We start from the raw sequence: 16,960 nt of genomic DNA, 5'->3' as shown, positions 1-16,960 counted from the left end.
TTTGCTGTTAAAAAATTGTTCTAGTATAGTTGCTAACGAGACTTAAAAGTATAAAAAATAAGACAAAATAAATCTATTAATCAAGTGATAATCTTTGACTTTCTTGTTTCCACTAATGTTAGACAAATTAACTTATTTGAAGTAGTTAAATATATATTGTTAAGGTAGCTAAATATAAAACCTACCTACTTATTTAAATAAAATAAAATAATTTAGGAGATCAAAGTCTTCCCTAATGGAAAAGGGAGAGTATCCCATAAAAAATTCCAACATTTGAAGTATTGGAATGAATTTTATCCGTGTAGCCGTTCCATTCATGGTAAATATGAGAGGCAAATTGTCTCAAATAACCTCGGATGACCCCCTCAACAAAAAAAAAAAAAAAAAAAATCATAAAAGAACATAGATTGTTATGGCCATGCATTTCCAACTCTACACACCAAAATGAAATATAAAACTATAATTAAATCTTTGTGCAACATTACATCGTACATCTGTATGAATATCAATCAAGAATCATAGTATACATACATAGAGAAACAATTCAGTGATTGAATTCACCCACATGCACAACTAGCATGAGGGAAGAAAACTAACTGCAAGGACCATTTAACTGATTTTGTTATCCATTGACAACCATCTCCATTATGATGTCATTCCAAGAGTCTATAGGCCCAGGTAAGCACCAATGCAAACAATCAGTCTGAACTTTAGCATTTTTGTCCTTGGCAAAGGGTTGAAATTGCCTGTATGGACCCGGATGCCCATCTGGTCTCAAAAGCGAAAGTGGTGCAAAATCAGCAAGCTTGAGATTCACTCCATTTTTTGAAGCTTTAGACGCTGCCTTTTTAAACTCTTCTAACTCAATGTCTCGAAGAATCCTAAGCAAAAGCTTAATTTCCATTTCACCTTCTTTAATCGGTTCAGTTCTGTTGCACGTTCCGCCGCTAAACCACTCTCCATTTTCAAAATGGTCAGGTGTGGATGTCCTGAACAAAATCAAGCCCTTGTGATTGGAAGAGACTATGAAGTTCATGACATTTTTCAAGACTTTGCGATATGCAAAGTCAAACCCTAGATCTGTCAGGTTCTTGTTACTTGAACAGCCGTGACAGCCCAATATAGTGTCATTCTCATAGTAGATTGCAGATTTGACAAACCACTTTCCCGTTGAAATAATAATGTAATCGAAGTTTAGATACTGATCTGTCCATTTACTATCCAGTTTGTCGAGATATAGCTCAACTTCAGAACTTGAAACGCCGTTTATGTCTTCAAAAATAGCAGCTTCCACAAGGAATGGTGACCAAATAACTGACATACTGAAGTTGTATGAAGGAAAGTGCCAGCTTTTGGACTTGTATCCCTCATCGTGGTAGACTAAGACAGCTTTTTCTACCTGAAGGTCAAAATAGTTCAAGCGAATAACACTCGCTTCCATTGTAAAAGTTTATATGATTAATTTCATAATCTACCATGCTTCAATTCAGTCCAAACAAGTGGTCAAAAAGTCCAGGTTTCACAAAATTGACAAAAAGCAGTAAATATAAATCAATTATAGAAAGTAAATTTACTAGTAGAAGAGTTGTATTGTATTGTACATATTCTTCTATTTAAAACAAAAACGGCGAAGGAAATGTTCTTAACTGTGTACATGAAAGTAAATCTAGTATCATAAGAGTCGTACATATTATTCTAATTTAGATAAAAAATAGTGAAGGAAATGTGTTTAATCGTGTACATGAAGAAAAAACGAGGGAGAGATATAGATCATCTAAAGAACTAAATCTCATAAGTTACAATTTAAAACAAATGCATAATTGACTAGACCGGTGGCAACTATACGTGTATGGACTTGTAACTGGCCTCAGCTTGTTCAAGCCATTACCTTTCATGATCATTATCCTTTTTAACTCTTCTTAATTGAGTTGAAAACTTTTCAAGTTTTGCCAGTCTAGGACTTGTAACTGGCCTCAGCTTGTTCAAGCCATTACCTTTCATAATCATTATCCTTTTTAACTGTTCTTAATTGAGTTGAAAACTTTTCAAGTTTTGCCAGTCTATACTTTTTCATTTTTTGGCGTTAATCACAATTCACAAGTATCTAAGAAAAGCTTTTCACTGCAAGTACAAAGAACAAATTGAATAATCATTCCAATCAAAGTTCAAAACAATATCTATCAATTGACCATCAAATATTGTAAATAAAATGCTTCTTTCCTCAATTACTTTTGGAGCTGATAAACAAAACCTCAAAATCCCAGAGTTCTTGTCCAATCCGATTCTCAGGTGCTATATTCTAATACAACTAGATCTCAGCGCCTTATCTTATCTATTGAGCTAGATTCTGATGCAATGCAACTAGATCAAACAAAATAAAAACAATGACTTGACTTCATTCTCCACTCTTTTCATCCTAGGTTGATTAATTACTTCAAAAATATATAATCAATCACCAAGAGCATAGACCTATTCTATTACAGCTTATATGCAAACAAATAAGTGCAATTGAGCAACAACTTTCTAACACAAACCAACAGATTCTTGAGTTATTCTCCAGACTCGATAAATAAACTACCAAAGTTATGCGTTGGAACCAAAACAAGATCCGGTCAACGCATCAGCCAAAAAAACACGTAAAAAAGACAGTTGTCTGATCCTCAAAGAAACATTCACAAAAGATCAGACAAAAAAGGAAAACAACATTGCAGCTTAATGAATGTTAGCTTTGTCCAATCTATTGACAAAACTATTGACAACAACGATGAATACAATGGTTCAATTTATTCAGCAATGAAAAAAACAAACCTTAGAAAGCGTGCAGAGCAAGGACTGAACATGGTTTCGAGAAATGGAATCGCCAATAAGCGCCCACACTTTACCACGCATCAAGTTGAGAAACCTTTGAGGATCAAAAATAGGTAACTCACAATCTCTAGGAGCCCACTTCCAGTACAAAAAATCTCTGTCTGGTCTCCCATTTTTCAAGCAATTTTGATGTGATTCAATGAGGTCACATGTTTCATTTGTATAAATTGGACCCAATGGATTTGGTACCCAATCACCATTAAAATAATCACATTTACCTGCATCCAAAATAAAAAGTAAAAATCCCAACCCAACTTTAACTTGTTTTGGAAACTCGGTATCTGATTCAAAGACAACATTGAGACCACAGGAATTAAACACTATTTCAGATCTAAACAAATAAAAATGAAGAATGTTACTGACCAGTGTCGGTGGGAGAGAGTTGATCTTGTTCTTGTTCATTTTGAAGAGGGAGTTGTTGAAGGTCAGAAAGAGAAGAAGTTTGAGGTGGGGTTTGGGGTTCAGTGAGAGTGGGAAGAGATTGAAAGAAGAGAAGACGAAAAGCGAGTACAGAGAAGAAAAGAGTGAGAAGTAACTTGATGAGGTAATTTTTATGGTTGAAATTGAAAGAAGAATCGATCCTCATTTCTTCTTCTTCTTTGTAGTAGTAGTAGTAGTACTGTTACTGTTTCGACAAACACGGAAATACACCGATTCTTTTGGAGTTGGTGTTGCTTACGGATAGATTGAGAATGGTTTTGGTTGGGGTGTTTTTCAGTAAAGTTAAGAAGAGTACCACAGTATAGATCAGAGTCAAGTTGTGTCTATGTAATTTCTAGATCCATGTCAGATTCATATACCAGAAGTAGTACTTACTTTAAAATTAAAATTAAAATTAATATTTTTGTTGTTGTTAAATTTGTCAATTTTTTATTTATTTATTTTGATGGTTAATTTATTTTTTTAAGAAGTTAAATTAGTTCATAATATTGACATCATGAAGAATGGAATCCAAAAGTATATTTGAAGGTCTCAAGTCAACATTATAGAACAAACTTTTAATTTAATGTTAACTCTTTCTTCTTTTATAACACTTTTCCCATTTTTTAAAATAATAATTTTTTTCCGTTAACACCAATTTTTTTTCTTCAAATAACTAAAAACTCATTAGTGGTAGCTATGTTTACCTTAAAAAATTATTTTTATTTTATTCAATTATAATTATTTTTCCATGCCAAATTCGTCCATATTAAAACTGATCTATATAGGAAAATTTGATATTAAAAATAATTTTAGCGTTTATTTCGAGGAACTAAAATCTACTATTCTATGTCATGTAAATACACCACAGTTGATAGGTGCAAGGACCACATTATGTAAGAACTGAAATTCAAACCCCATACTATTCTCTTCTTCACGTTTGAAATATGTAAACTTCAATCACTAGGTTACTTTATCAAAAGAAAATCTACTATTCTATTTATCACGAAAATTAATTTGTATATAATAAATTTTACAATGACTAAAAAAATAATTTTGTTTTTTACAAATATAATAAATTATAATAAAATTAATTGTCATATATTTATAATATTTGATTTTAATCATAAAATTAAGAACCAAATGAATATTAGAAGGGTCAATGACTTATGCATGAAATGTTTAATGCAACTTCTTGTTGTTGTGTAACAAGAGTTAACAGTTCTACGTTGATTAGAAAAGTGAATTTTAAAAATTTAAGTGTGAGAAGATTCATAAACTCAAAATTTTAAGGTCACTTGTATGATTGTTTTGTGTTTAATGTGGATGATCCGATGAGTTTCTATCGTAACTCAATAGTGGCATCAGAGTTGTGTTTCGACAAGGGTTCAACCAACTTCTTGCGTCAGAAGTCTTGTTGGCAATGTGTTCAGGAGGTGTGTCTCGTTCTGTGTCGTGGGCAACGACAGTGCAAGCAATTTAAGTGAACGGAAAAGCTTCTGCTTAAGAGGGACATGATGAATTGATGGACCAACACTTGAGGAGGAGATTGTTGTGTTGCAAATGTGAGTTAAAAGTCCTACATTGCTTAGAAAAGTGGAGGTTGAACACTTTACAAGTAGATGACTCACGAACCCAATACCTTAAGTTGGTTAAAGTGTGATGTCCAACTCACTTGTATAGTTGCTCTACACTGTACCCAATGTGGATGATTTCCCGGACTCCGTCGTGACCCAATACTCCTCACTTGGATTCTATCTTTTGTTGGAACTTGTGCTGGGGGTCTGCTGCAATAACTTGACCAAGAAGATGATGAAGATGAACATGATGAAGTGTGCACATAAATTCCAAAGATTGTTGAACATCTTGATTGTTGGGAAGAGGCTGTTGCACTTGAAACCTGAAATGTTTAATGGTTATGCATGTAAAACTCAAAGCGCATGGGGTTTCCACACTAACCTTTAGGTTCGATTCGCCCCCACCAATAACTGTATATTGGATGCAATAAGGAATGACCGGCGAATCCCCTTCAAGATACTATGAGTTCCTTGACGTGTATTGCACAACCACACCAAGCGTATCTCCTAACAGTATTTTACAGATTTATGGTTCCAGCAATTCACTCATGCATTAGAGAATTGATGGATGATTTAGAGTAAGAGAATGAGGGAGAATTATGTTGTTAATGCAACAAAATTCCTGTTTTGTGTCTGTCAAACTAATGCCCAAATGTCAAGCATTTATAGTGCATTATATGACCCTTCACATGAGAGAAAACACCCCTTTGACTTGAATCAATGTTATGGTTCATTAAGCACCCTTTTGCCAAATGTTATGATCATAGACACTTGAATCAATGTTAAGGTTCATTACGCACCCTTTGCCAAAGGTTAAAATCATATACACATGAATAAATGCAAAGGTTCATTAAGCCCCTCTTTAAGAAAAGTTCCAATATATATGAATGATTCCCATGAAGAGTTAAAACTTTTGGATCTAAAGTGATTCCATTATTTTGGAAATCACCAACATCTTTTCCCTTATCTGTCAAGTTTGTTCTTCAAAACTCATAGTCTACCGAGTTTTGAGTGAATTCGTAGTCACTATTCCTTAAGCATTGTATGAGAGATCCTCTTCAATCTACAATAAAAATAGTAACCATTGCCATTCATTGTTGAGTTATTATCCATCTGAAAATAAAAGAAAGAAACTACATAATTAGTACGTTCAACAAATTAAGAATGTTATACTAGAATAAATTTGACTTGAAAAGATAGCATCATAGAATTATAAACAACCACCATGATCGTGTGGACTCTTGGAAACAGACCTTGTCCATTTGACAAGTGAAGACAAATGTTAAATAAATGGCTCAAAGCGAGATCATCTTAAAATTTCCATTTGATAACATACTATGCTGAGTCATTTAAGTGTTAGTCAACCTTAGACAACAATCATAAAAGGAAACTACATGTCAATAATATTTAACACCATGGCTCCACAGTCCACACGGTTTTCACCTAGCTACATAATTTTGGGAAAATAGTTTTTCTTATGCAAAGCCAAATTTAATAAGCTCACTTCTCATTTAAGGTAATAAATTAGTTCTATAAATTGGAGTGAGTTTAGAGCCAATTTATTCATTGGTAAATTCATCATAAGAGAAAAATAAACCAAAGTCTAAAAGAGTAGTATAATCTCATTGATCATATACTATGGCAAAAGTCACCACTACTTCATTGATTTTAGTTCTCCTTGTTGTGGCAATTATCAATGATTGTAATGTTGAGGGTGCAAAAAGAGCTAATCAACATGAGAAAGATGATCATATTTACAAATCTCAAAAGCTTGATCCGGGGATCGATTGTCTGATTTTGTATAAGAAGTGCTTGATTTTTCCTTATTTGTGGCCTCTGTATTATAAATTGTGTGCTTCTCAGGATCACACAGTTATCACCACAACTGGTGCTCCTAAAGCTGAAGAAAGTCTTCCATGATTATTGATTAGTGATTGTGTTGTGGCCATGGCTTGTGTGTGTTATATTGATATCTATATATTTAAAATAAAATAATTAATATTGTGAGTGTGAGAGAGTGTTGTTAAAATATAAAAATTATATATCTAGCTAAATAATTTATCTTTATGGGCAGGCTTCTTCTTGGGTATGTTCAGTAGGTTAGATATATATATTTTATTTTTGTGCTATGAGTTTGTATTATGGTCCCATGTTATGGTTATATGCAATATTGAAATAAGTTAATTTCACCATTTTCTTTTTGTAATGTTTATCAGTTTTGTCTGTCTTAGATTGAATTGTCAATGCGTCATTCCCTCGTCCAAAATTTGTGTTTAACAAAAAAGACGATTGAATATCAATTATACTATGTTCCTAGTAAATCATAGCAGTGTTCACAAAAAGATTTTAACATATGGTTGGTTGGAGCTTCAACCAATGATTTTATCTGTTATTAAATCTGAAAAAGAATTGCATAGGAGCCAAATAATGTCTCTCTGGCTTTATAATGGAGCCAAATCCGCTGAACTATTACAGTATTTATAATGCATGTATTGATTTTTGTTGTTGTTAGGCTCATGTATTGAAATATTAACTTTGCGAATCAATTCAGCATATTCTATTTCGATTAATATGATTATAACTAGTATATTTGGGCATTCTGTGTAAAAAAAAAAAGACTATTGGTGCATACAAATTAAATTAAAAAAGTCAAAATGAAATTAACTTTGATCAACTTTTATAATAGATTTTTGTAAAGAATTTTCTTTTATAAACAGTGAACATATTCAAACAAAGCATTTTATTAAAAAAAAAAAAAGTAGAAAGCATTTAATTAATTTTGTTAACTTTAATCAATACTTAATTTTTCAATCAGTTATTTAAGTAAATTTTGATCTGCAAGAGATATACAATGTACGTCAGTACATGACTACATGTTACTTAAGGGTATTTGTGGCCACCAATGCATAATTTTCTCTAATCACAGTCACACACAGTTCTTTATGTGAAAACCAATAAACATAACAATAATAAGAAGCAAACCATTTCTTATACATTAGTAGAAAAATAAAGTCAAAACATGTTACATGAATAGTGCAAATATTCTAAATAGGTCAAGTAATATGGGACGGAGGGAGTATAACGATATGGAGGGAGTATTTGTTTAAGACCATAACGCCAGTCTGCTTAATAAGTTACATGGAACAAAAAATTTCTATACTGAGCAAAACATAAAGACCCCACTAGTCATCATGATACTGGAAAAATCAAATTATACACACATACTAGTGTTTTTAAAACAAAAGAATCAATTCATAGAAAGAAAAAATGAGCTAATTATATGCCGAATCACGACAATACCTAACTGGGAAAAGTTGCATAAAAAATATATGAAAGGATTTAAGCTCCTCTCTGGCCCCTTCGAGTCTTTGATATGATTTCCTTTAGATAGTCATTGCGCTCCCTGTGATAATCAATCCTCAAACAAAGCTGCCTGATGGCCTCCCTCTTTTCCTCTCCCAGGTTCAACATACCCTCCTCTTTCTCTTTTATCAACTTCTGTAGCTCTTCAACTGTCTTCTTAAGTTCATCAACAGTTGCTGTCACATTCATCTTCTCTGATTCATCCTCTCTTGCCTTTGCCTCTAGCTTTTCAACCTTTTTCTGCAGAGTTGATCCTTCTTCCTTTTTACCCTGCAACTCCTCCAACAAATGGTTTTTATCTGTCTGTAACTGCCCCTTTTCCCTACTCATCTCGCTGACAGATTCTTTTGCAACCTGAAGCTCGTATGAGATGTTTGAGATGCGGTTCTCATAATTATTGCAGTCATCCGAAAATTTAGAGCTTATAGTATCTATCCCAGATATCATACTGTTGACACACTTTTTAATACTTGTGACAGTTTCATGAAAAGCTTCATTGTCAGTAGCAATCCTGTCTTCAAGTGCTCTCTGAACTTGCTGAAACTTTTCTTCCGCCTTTCTAAAGCTCTCTTCCTCTTGGTTTGACAGGCAAAGCTTTACCTCAAGATTCATGACATTCTCAAGCAAAGAGCTGACCTCATCTCCTTTCTCTTCCAGGTCTCTTTTCAGGTCTTCAACTTGGTGTTCCAAATCAGCTGCCATCTGATCTTTTGAACCAATGTCTTCACGGAACTCTTCTGTCATTCTTCTCATCTTTCTCTCTGCACGTTTAAGTTTGACCTGGCAGTCATTGTACCAACTATCGATGTGTTTATATTCTTCATCCCGTTCTTCCACTATTCTCCGAAGATCCAGGTTTTTGTTGGCTAATTCATTCTTTTCATTGTCAACCATTGTGAGGGCCTGTGCATGTTCTTCTCTTATCTTTTTGCAGTAGAGCTCCAACTCTTCTTTTGTTTTCTGCAAGGAAAGCAAGTCCTTTTGCAGATTGTCAACTTGGGCTGTGAAGGCAATTATTTTTCCTGAAGACTCTTCCTCTGCCTTGGAAAGTTTATCCTGAAGTGCAGAGAACTCAAATTCTCTTGTTGCTAATCTTTTCTCTGAATGATCTATTTTGTCTGCCAGCTCCAACTTCTCCTGTGTCAGTTTAGCGATGTGATCACAGTAAGCAATTATTTGCTTTTCGTTCTCACTTATTTTTTGCTTTAAAGTGTTCAACTCACAGTCTTTGGCTCTTAACTGTTCTTCAGCTACACTCTTCTGGTTGTCTATGTAATCCATCTCCAATTTCAGCTTTTCGATCGACTGACCTAATTTTTGCATCTCGTTATACATGGAAAGCTGATCATCTTTATGAATCTTAATTTGCTCCTTGCAGGTAGATATTACAACCAAACATTCTTCCTCTGCCTTATTAAGCTTATCTTGGAAAACTAATAACTCCGATTCTCTCTCATCGGATATTTTCTCTAATTTTGCTATTCTGTCGTGCAGCTCCAACTTCTGCTGTGTCAGATGACTAATCGCTTGGATGTTGGCCTTTATTTGCTCTTCATCTTCGCTACTTTTGCTCTTTATAGTGCCCATCTCCAATTCCAGACTCCTTATCCACATCGTTAAATTTTCTTTATCTTCCATAAGTCTCTCTTGCTCCATGGTTTTTCTCTCAACCTCCTCTTTCAGACTTTGAATTTGAATCGTACACTCAGAATTTTCTCGGCTTTTTTCCACAAGCTGAACTTCCAAGTCAAATTTCTGGTGTTGTAGAGACTCCACTTCCTGCCGCAATACATTCACCTCATCGGCCCGAGTTGAAGCTTCATTACTTTTAACAATCATCTGCTCTTCCAGTTCATTTTTCTGAGCATGTAATGACACATTCTCATTATTTTCGAGTTTCTTCATGATAGCAGATAGTTCCTCTTCTCTTTCTTTGGACTTCATTTCAAGTTCTGAAATTTGGTCCCTCAACTCTAAATTGTGCCCCTCCAGATGATCATGATAGCAGATGCATTGTTTGAACAATTCAGCTAGTTTTTCTCGGGTACCATCTTCGCCAAGTTTGTCATCTTTAATAAGTTTCAAAATCCTTCTTACTTTGTCTTCAATTTCTATAGGAAAAGTTAAAAAAAAAAGGTATCTTGCATCACAATCTTCCATTATATCACAATTCTGCTGTCATGGTGCATAGTGTAATTGTGTGGGTAGAGATTGTACCTGTTTTAGCTCCCTGAAGCTGCTTTTCTTTATCAGGATCAATGTCAATTTTCACCATCTTCTCCACTGATATCCAATTTCTTAGTCGAAAACAATTTGTTCACGTGTAGATTCCAGAAAGTGAAGAGCTGAAAATTTTAAAACAATTATTTGATATTTGAATGAGCACACTAATTTTGAAGAATCTGTTTATTCCTTTTCCAGAAAAATAAATCTGTTTTCAAGAAATTTCTGAAAATGTTTCAAAGAAACTAAATTATCAGTCAATTTTAAAATAAAAAAAAATAAAAATACTAACAAAGCATCAATAACTTCTAATTTTGACAACAATTTCATGAATCTTCCAAGAATTTAAACAAAAAAATAACTATGTAATAATACTACTACCCAAAGAAGAAAAAAAATACATAATCCCTAAAATCGATTTTCAATATTCATGCAATAATAATTGGTAAATTGGAATAATTAAGTACCTTAAATATTGTAAGAGTTTTCCTTGTATCTTCTCTTCTGAATCTGTTAATCTCCAAGAACAAGATTGCAACAACCTGTAAAGAAAAAGAAACAAATTGAATGCAAGAAACAAGAAGAATGAGCTTCAAGCTATGTTCTTGATGATGATAAAAACCATATGCATGATTGATTATTGAGATTAAGGATCAAGATTAAGTTCAAATCAAAATCATGTGCAAAGAAACAATGATGATAACGAAAGTAGAAAACAAGAGAATTAAAATGAAGCTTACGTGAATGAGTGATTTCAGTTTGAGAGAAGATTAAGTTGATCTGAAACGAAAGAGCTTCTTCAAGACTTTCAACTATAAGAAACGAAACGCGCGCAAGAAGAAGAAAATTAAAAATTTGAATAACGCAATTCACCGTTGCCACTAATATATAGCTAGTGATTTAAACTAAACATATTTATTAATTCTAGTTAATGGAGTAATTAGCTTAATTGAAATTAAAAAAATAATTGAAGTTCGGAACTCAACTAATCCATTATTTATTGAATTTCAGTTCACGTAATTAATCCATCAATCTACTAATCATATTCTTAGGAATCGTGCAAAACCTAAATGGGACAATTAAAATGAGACAAATAAAATATTATAGTTGAAAAAATTAATTAATGTTACATTAATATTATAAAGTGACAATTATTTTGAAAATGGAAAAAAAATGCAAAAATGACAATTAAAATGAGCCAATAAATTTTCTCCCGAACTTAAAGTGTTTGTGATAAGCTAATTTAAGTAGAATATATCTTAAAACATATAGCTTATCATTTTTCCTCTCTCAATTTTACCCCTTTCATCTTATTTGAAAAACTTTAAATATTAATAAATATATGTTTTTATGTCATTTCATATTTAAAAACTACTTCAATCAATAAATTATAAAACTCATCCGCTATAAATTAGCCTATAACTACCCGTTACTTTTTACTAAACCGTGTCTGATTAGAACTAGCCTAGATGAGCAATGATAACTAGACACAAATACGACACCGTATTTTACTGTTCATTTATTCCATATTTTTTTTTCTTTTCTCACACAGTAGCACATCTCTCTTCTCTGTCATATGCCACAAACAATGTTTTCCTCTTTTCTGTTAATCCCTCTTCCTGCAACTCTCTCTTTCTCTCACCGGCAACTGTTATGTCGTCGGCGTCGTTCTCTTGCTCTCACCGGCGACCACTCTCTCCTCCTCTCTCTCACTGTGCCTTTGAACACTAGCTCTCACCGATCACGACATCATTGTATATCGACTTCTGACCTATTGGGTTTCAAGAGGCGGTGGTTGCAGAGGAGAACGATGGTTGTCGGAGGAGAAACGAGATCTGGATAGCAGCGGTCGACGGAGAAGAAAAGATTTTAAATTGTCGTTCTCCATAAATGAAACAGATTGTACACCGACGATGACAGTGGTGAGAAGGGTGGTGGTGACTGATGAGGATGACAGTGGTTATGTGGACGGAGGGTCCGGTGGTGAGAGGCGGTCATGGGAGGGTGGTAGAAGGACGGTGGTGCTGTTGGATGTTCAGAGACAGACAGTGAGAGTGAAGAGAACAATCAATTAAAAAATACCCCTCATATTTAGTTGGAATTTCAAATATGCCATTGTTTTTTGAAGGAAATTACAACATTACCCTTGATGTCGTATTTGTGTTGGTATTTTTGTGTTTACTTATCATTTCTCTTTTCGGTAGTAGATAAGCATGCGAGCTTTGCCGCTAATTCTTTAGAGCCAATAAATAAGCAAATTATGCTGAAGTGATATTTTAAAATCTTACTAGAGTTTTGACTCGTGCGTCGCACGGGTTTTCTCGACTATAATAGAGATCAATAAATAATCAATCTTTAACCCGTAAAATCATTGATATGGTAGAAAATATTTCCTTCAAAAAAAAAGGCAAGAGGATAGGAATGAAATTGGTGTGCAATGCATTTTTTTAGATGGAATTTGTTAGGTTAAATAATTGCAAACCTAATAAAGCAAATGAGCGGGAAAAAATTAGGTTAAGTACGTAACAAAATTAATAAATAAGGATTTATATTCTTGATTTGACATACGAAATAATTATTGAAACAATATAGATAAAATGAATAAATATTTTGGGCGTAGTATCCGATTGATGATTGATCACAAGTCTAAAGAAAATATTATCTTGAAAAACATATATATTGTAAGAACTACTGTTGGGAACTTGTGTTGGGGGTCTGCTGCAGTAACTTGACCAAGAAGATGATAAATATGAATATGATGAAGTGTGCACATAAATTCCAAAGATTGTTGTATATCTTGATTGTTGGGAAGATGATGCTGCACTTGAAACCTGAAAAGTAAAAATTGCTGTTGACACATTAGAGAAGGCTGGGACACACATGTAAAATACGCTTTTGCCCCCTCGGCAGTTAACTGCCGAGGAATTTTAAATCCGGCTGCAGTTAACTGCCGAGGATTTCCTCGGGAGTTAACTGCCGAGGATCTTCTGCTACAAGTCTGGCAGAAGCTCTCTCATCTCCATTATTCATCACATCTTCAAATTTTTTTTCTCAAATCTCTCTCACAAATCTCTCTAAAAAACCCAACCAAATCCAACCAAATTTATTCAACAAAATCACAAGTAAGTAATTATAATGCTATTAACTTAAATTTTAGTTGTTATAAATGTTTTTATTTTTTAGTTTTTGAGTAGATTTATTTTATTTTAGTTTTTGAGTAGATTTACATAGTATAATTCATTTTTAGAGTAAAATGTTTGTATGATGTTTATGTTATAGTTTAAAGTTTATTGGTTATATTTTAATTTGGTGTTTTAAATTAATTTTTTGTTTTAGTTTTTAATTAGATTTACATGTTATAAATCATTTTTAGATTAGATGTTAGTTGATTAATTTTGTTAAAATGTTTGCATGATGATTATGTTATAATTTAAAAATTTTAGGGTTATTTTTTAATTTGGTGTTTTATATTTTTTATTTTATTTTAGTAAGACTATATGATTTATTTTAAGAGTAAATATAATTTGAATAATTTTGCTATATTTTACGTTAATTTTTTTTTTAGACAATTACATTTTAGGGTTATTTTTATGATTTTTAGAGTCTATGTATAATTTGCACATTAAGTGTTTGATGAAATGTTTGAATGAGTTTTTCATTGATTATTTTAAATTTCTATGTGCGTAGATTTGCAACAATGGCCGGATGGATCGACGTTCATGCAACATTCAACGGAGGAGAACCTCAAAGGTTGAAGGTTCGGTGCCTTGATGTAACGTTAAGAGATCTCAAGGATCAACTGAATGAGTTCAACCAAGGAGTCAACCCAAGAGACACAAGAAGGGTGCAAAATGTTCGGTATAAACATCCAAAGCTCGACGAGGGGAGCGTATCATTCACTTGGGTGGAGTTAAAGAACGACGAAAACGTGACGAGTATGTTTTGGGAGCACACCAAGTTCCAGTGGATCGATATGCGGGTGACGTTGCTGAGATCAACTGAAGATATCATCAACAACTTGATTCCGCTAGAAGATCGTCATTAGTTAGGGTAAGGTGCATTCAAACTACAACAATTGTCTTACCTCTGAAATGGGGTGATTCAAACTTGCCAAACGGCTAGGACTCAAGCATTTCGCCTCGCGTTCATGTTTTTCCTTTGAAAAGGTTAAATTCTTGTTAGACTGATTTAGATGATGGTATTAAGTGTCAAGGAATGGACCTCATTTCGTTGGCACTTGAATACCATCATCTAAATCAAATCTGACAAAAATTTATTCTTTTCAAAGGAAAGCATGAACGCGAGGCGAAATGCTTGAGTCCTGTTGTTTGGCAAGTTTGAATTTACCCCATTTCAGAGGTAAGACAGTTGTTGTAGTTGGAATGCACATTCCAACTGCAACAATTATCTTACACTAGATGGGGCAATTCAAACTTGTTAATCGGCAGGTCTCCAACATTCGATGGGCATCTCGAACGATGGTATTCAAGTGTCAAGGAATGGACCTCATTTCGTTGGCACTTGAATACCATCGTTGGAGATGACCATCGAATGTTGGAGTCCTGCTGCTTAGCAAGTTTGAATTTGCCCCATTCAGTGGTAAGATAATTGTTGCAGTTGGAAGGTACATTCAGGAATGTAATGTAATTGTTTTTTTTTTTAAATACGTCGTTTATGTAATGTAACGAAACCTGTATCGCAATATTTATTCGAACGAATTCATGCTATTGTAATATTTATTCGAATTCACGCTATCGCAATATTTATTGGAATTCACTCTATCGCAATATTTAAATAACATAAAATAATTTTTTTAAAATTTCTAATAATTTTCTACCACAATTCTATTCTAAACAAAATAAAAAAAAAAAAAAAATCGGCAGTTAAGTGCCGAGGAAAACCTCGGCAGTTTAGTACCGAGGAAAACCTTGGCAGTTTACTACCGCCGGTTTCATCATTTCCTCGGCAATTAACTGCCGAGTCGTCCTGAACCTAGAATTTGCAGAACCTGTTGTAGGCAGAACCTGTTACATGTGTTTTTACACATTGTAAACACATTGTTTCGATGCCAAACCATAAAGCTAGTCAAATAAAATTACAAACATAATTGAAATTGAAAATATAATACGGAAACGAGCAATTGTCATAAAAAAATGTCATCCAAACAAAGTAACAACAAATGTACTGGAAGTACTAACAAAACGGCCAAATGTCATGAAAATACACCAAGTCCTAAAAATAAATCCTAAAAATACTAGCAGTCCTAATCCTACTGCTGGTCCTGGTCATGCTGGTGTTCCTGGTGCCTCCTCCTCGGTCTCTGGGCTCTCCTCCTAGTAATGATCGGCGCGATCTGCTGCCTAACATCCTGCAAGGCCGCATACAACTGCTGAGGGGTCATGCTCATCACCTCCTGACCCAAAAACTCATCAGCATGGGCAACAGCGCCACTAACCATGTCATAGGTGTCAGGGGAGCTTCTCGCCTCGTACCACTCCCACTGCTCTGCAACGATCTGCTCCTCATTTGGAGGCCTCGGAACATCTCCCGGAAGAAGTGGCAAAATCTGAGGGTGAGACACAACCGTGTACCATCGTACATAGCCCTCTGCCATACGCCATGGTTGCTCTCCTGCCTGCTCACCCCAATCAGCCTCCTTAAGCGTGCGAGGGCGGAAGTCCACGAAGGCCTGCACAATCTCAGCCGGTGTCAGCTCTGGAACATCCGTCGGAGGTCTAGGTACGGACTGGACGTATCCGTACTGCCTCAATACCCTCTCCGGCAGGTGACGGTACACCCTACGATCGCCGCACATGATCCTACCAGAATACCTCCTCGAAAGGCTGGAACTCCCTGTGCCCTTCGTATGGCCTCCAGCATACGTCATCAAACGTAATCCGATCAAGTGCCATCCGATACGTGGCCCCCTCTCCATGACCCTTCTGAAGAGTCCACCTCGCCGCAACCGGTAAATTTTCAATGTAGTCCGGGTTTGGATCAACAGTGTAAAACTTAGGGAAGTGCGACAAAAACCATGTCTGCACAAACCATACAAATCACATTTATAAATAAATTAAAGTTAACTAAAAAAATAAAATTTCAATTTAACAAAATAATAATAGTTAAGAAACAAAATAAATATAACAAAATATAACAAAATAATAATAGTTAACAAACAAAATAAAATTTAAATTTAATTTTTCTTACAGTGAGCAGTGTCACGCTTCCCCCAAGCTGTCTGTCTCCGGGCAAGCAGGCATGAGCTAACTCATCATAAAGGTATGCAAGTGCCATCCCTCCCCACGAATAAGTACGCATCCTCGCGTAGTCGTCCTCCATAGTCGTCAAATAGATCAACTGGATGCGTTTGTTGCTTCTATCCCCAAACAACAAGCATCCAACCAAGTAGAGAAGGTAGCACTTCACACAATAAGTCCTAACCCTCCCCAGCTCCTCCAGCTCCTCTGGATCCTCTGTATCCGCCAACAAGTTAGCTCTACCAAGGTGCG

The 16,960-nt window shown here is 34.6% G+C and overlaps 2 protein-coding genes across 2 annotated transcripts; both read right to left on the bottom strand.

Moving 5' to 3' along the window:
* Positions 1-445: 445 nt before the first annotated feature.
* Positions 446-3,636, bottom strand: LOC146934285 (protein trichome birefringence-like 23). Its single transcript, XM_085706159.1, has 3 exons — positions 3,232-3,636; positions 2,809-3,086; positions 446-1,399 (listed from the first exon to the last, which is right to left on the bottom strand). The coding sequence occupies exons 1-3, from the start codon at positions 3,452-3,454 to the stop codon at positions 623-625; spliced, it is 1,278 nt and encodes a 425-aa protein (XP_085562285.1). The 5' UTR covers positions 3,455-3,636; the 3' UTR covers positions 446-622.
* Positions 3,637-7,991: 4,355 nt separating this feature from the next.
* Positions 7,992-10,579, bottom strand: LOC146934284 (uncharacterized). The gene is made up of 2 exons (XM_085706157.1): positions 10,446-10,579; positions 7,992-10,339 (listed from the first exon to the last, which is right to left on the bottom strand). The coding sequence occupies exons 1-2, from the start codon at positions 10,501-10,503 to the stop codon at positions 8,205-8,207; spliced, it is 2,193 nt and encodes a 730-aa protein (XP_085562283.1). The 5' UTR covers positions 10,504-10,579; the 3' UTR covers positions 7,992-8,204.
* Positions 10,580-16,960: the final 6,381 nt, after the last annotated feature.

The sequence above is a fragment of the Medicago sativa genome, chromosome 4 (assembly GCF_051527215.1).
Source record: "Medicago sativa cultivar Bolivia chromosome 4, Bolivia_mono, whole genome shotgun sequence".
In the NCBI taxonomy this organism is placed as follows: Eukaryota; Viridiplantae; Streptophyta; class Magnoliopsida; order Fabales; family Fabaceae; genus Medicago; species Medicago sativa.
The sequence above is the reverse complement of the archived record's forward strand: the minus strand, read 5'-3'. Positions and strand labels throughout refer to the sequence as shown.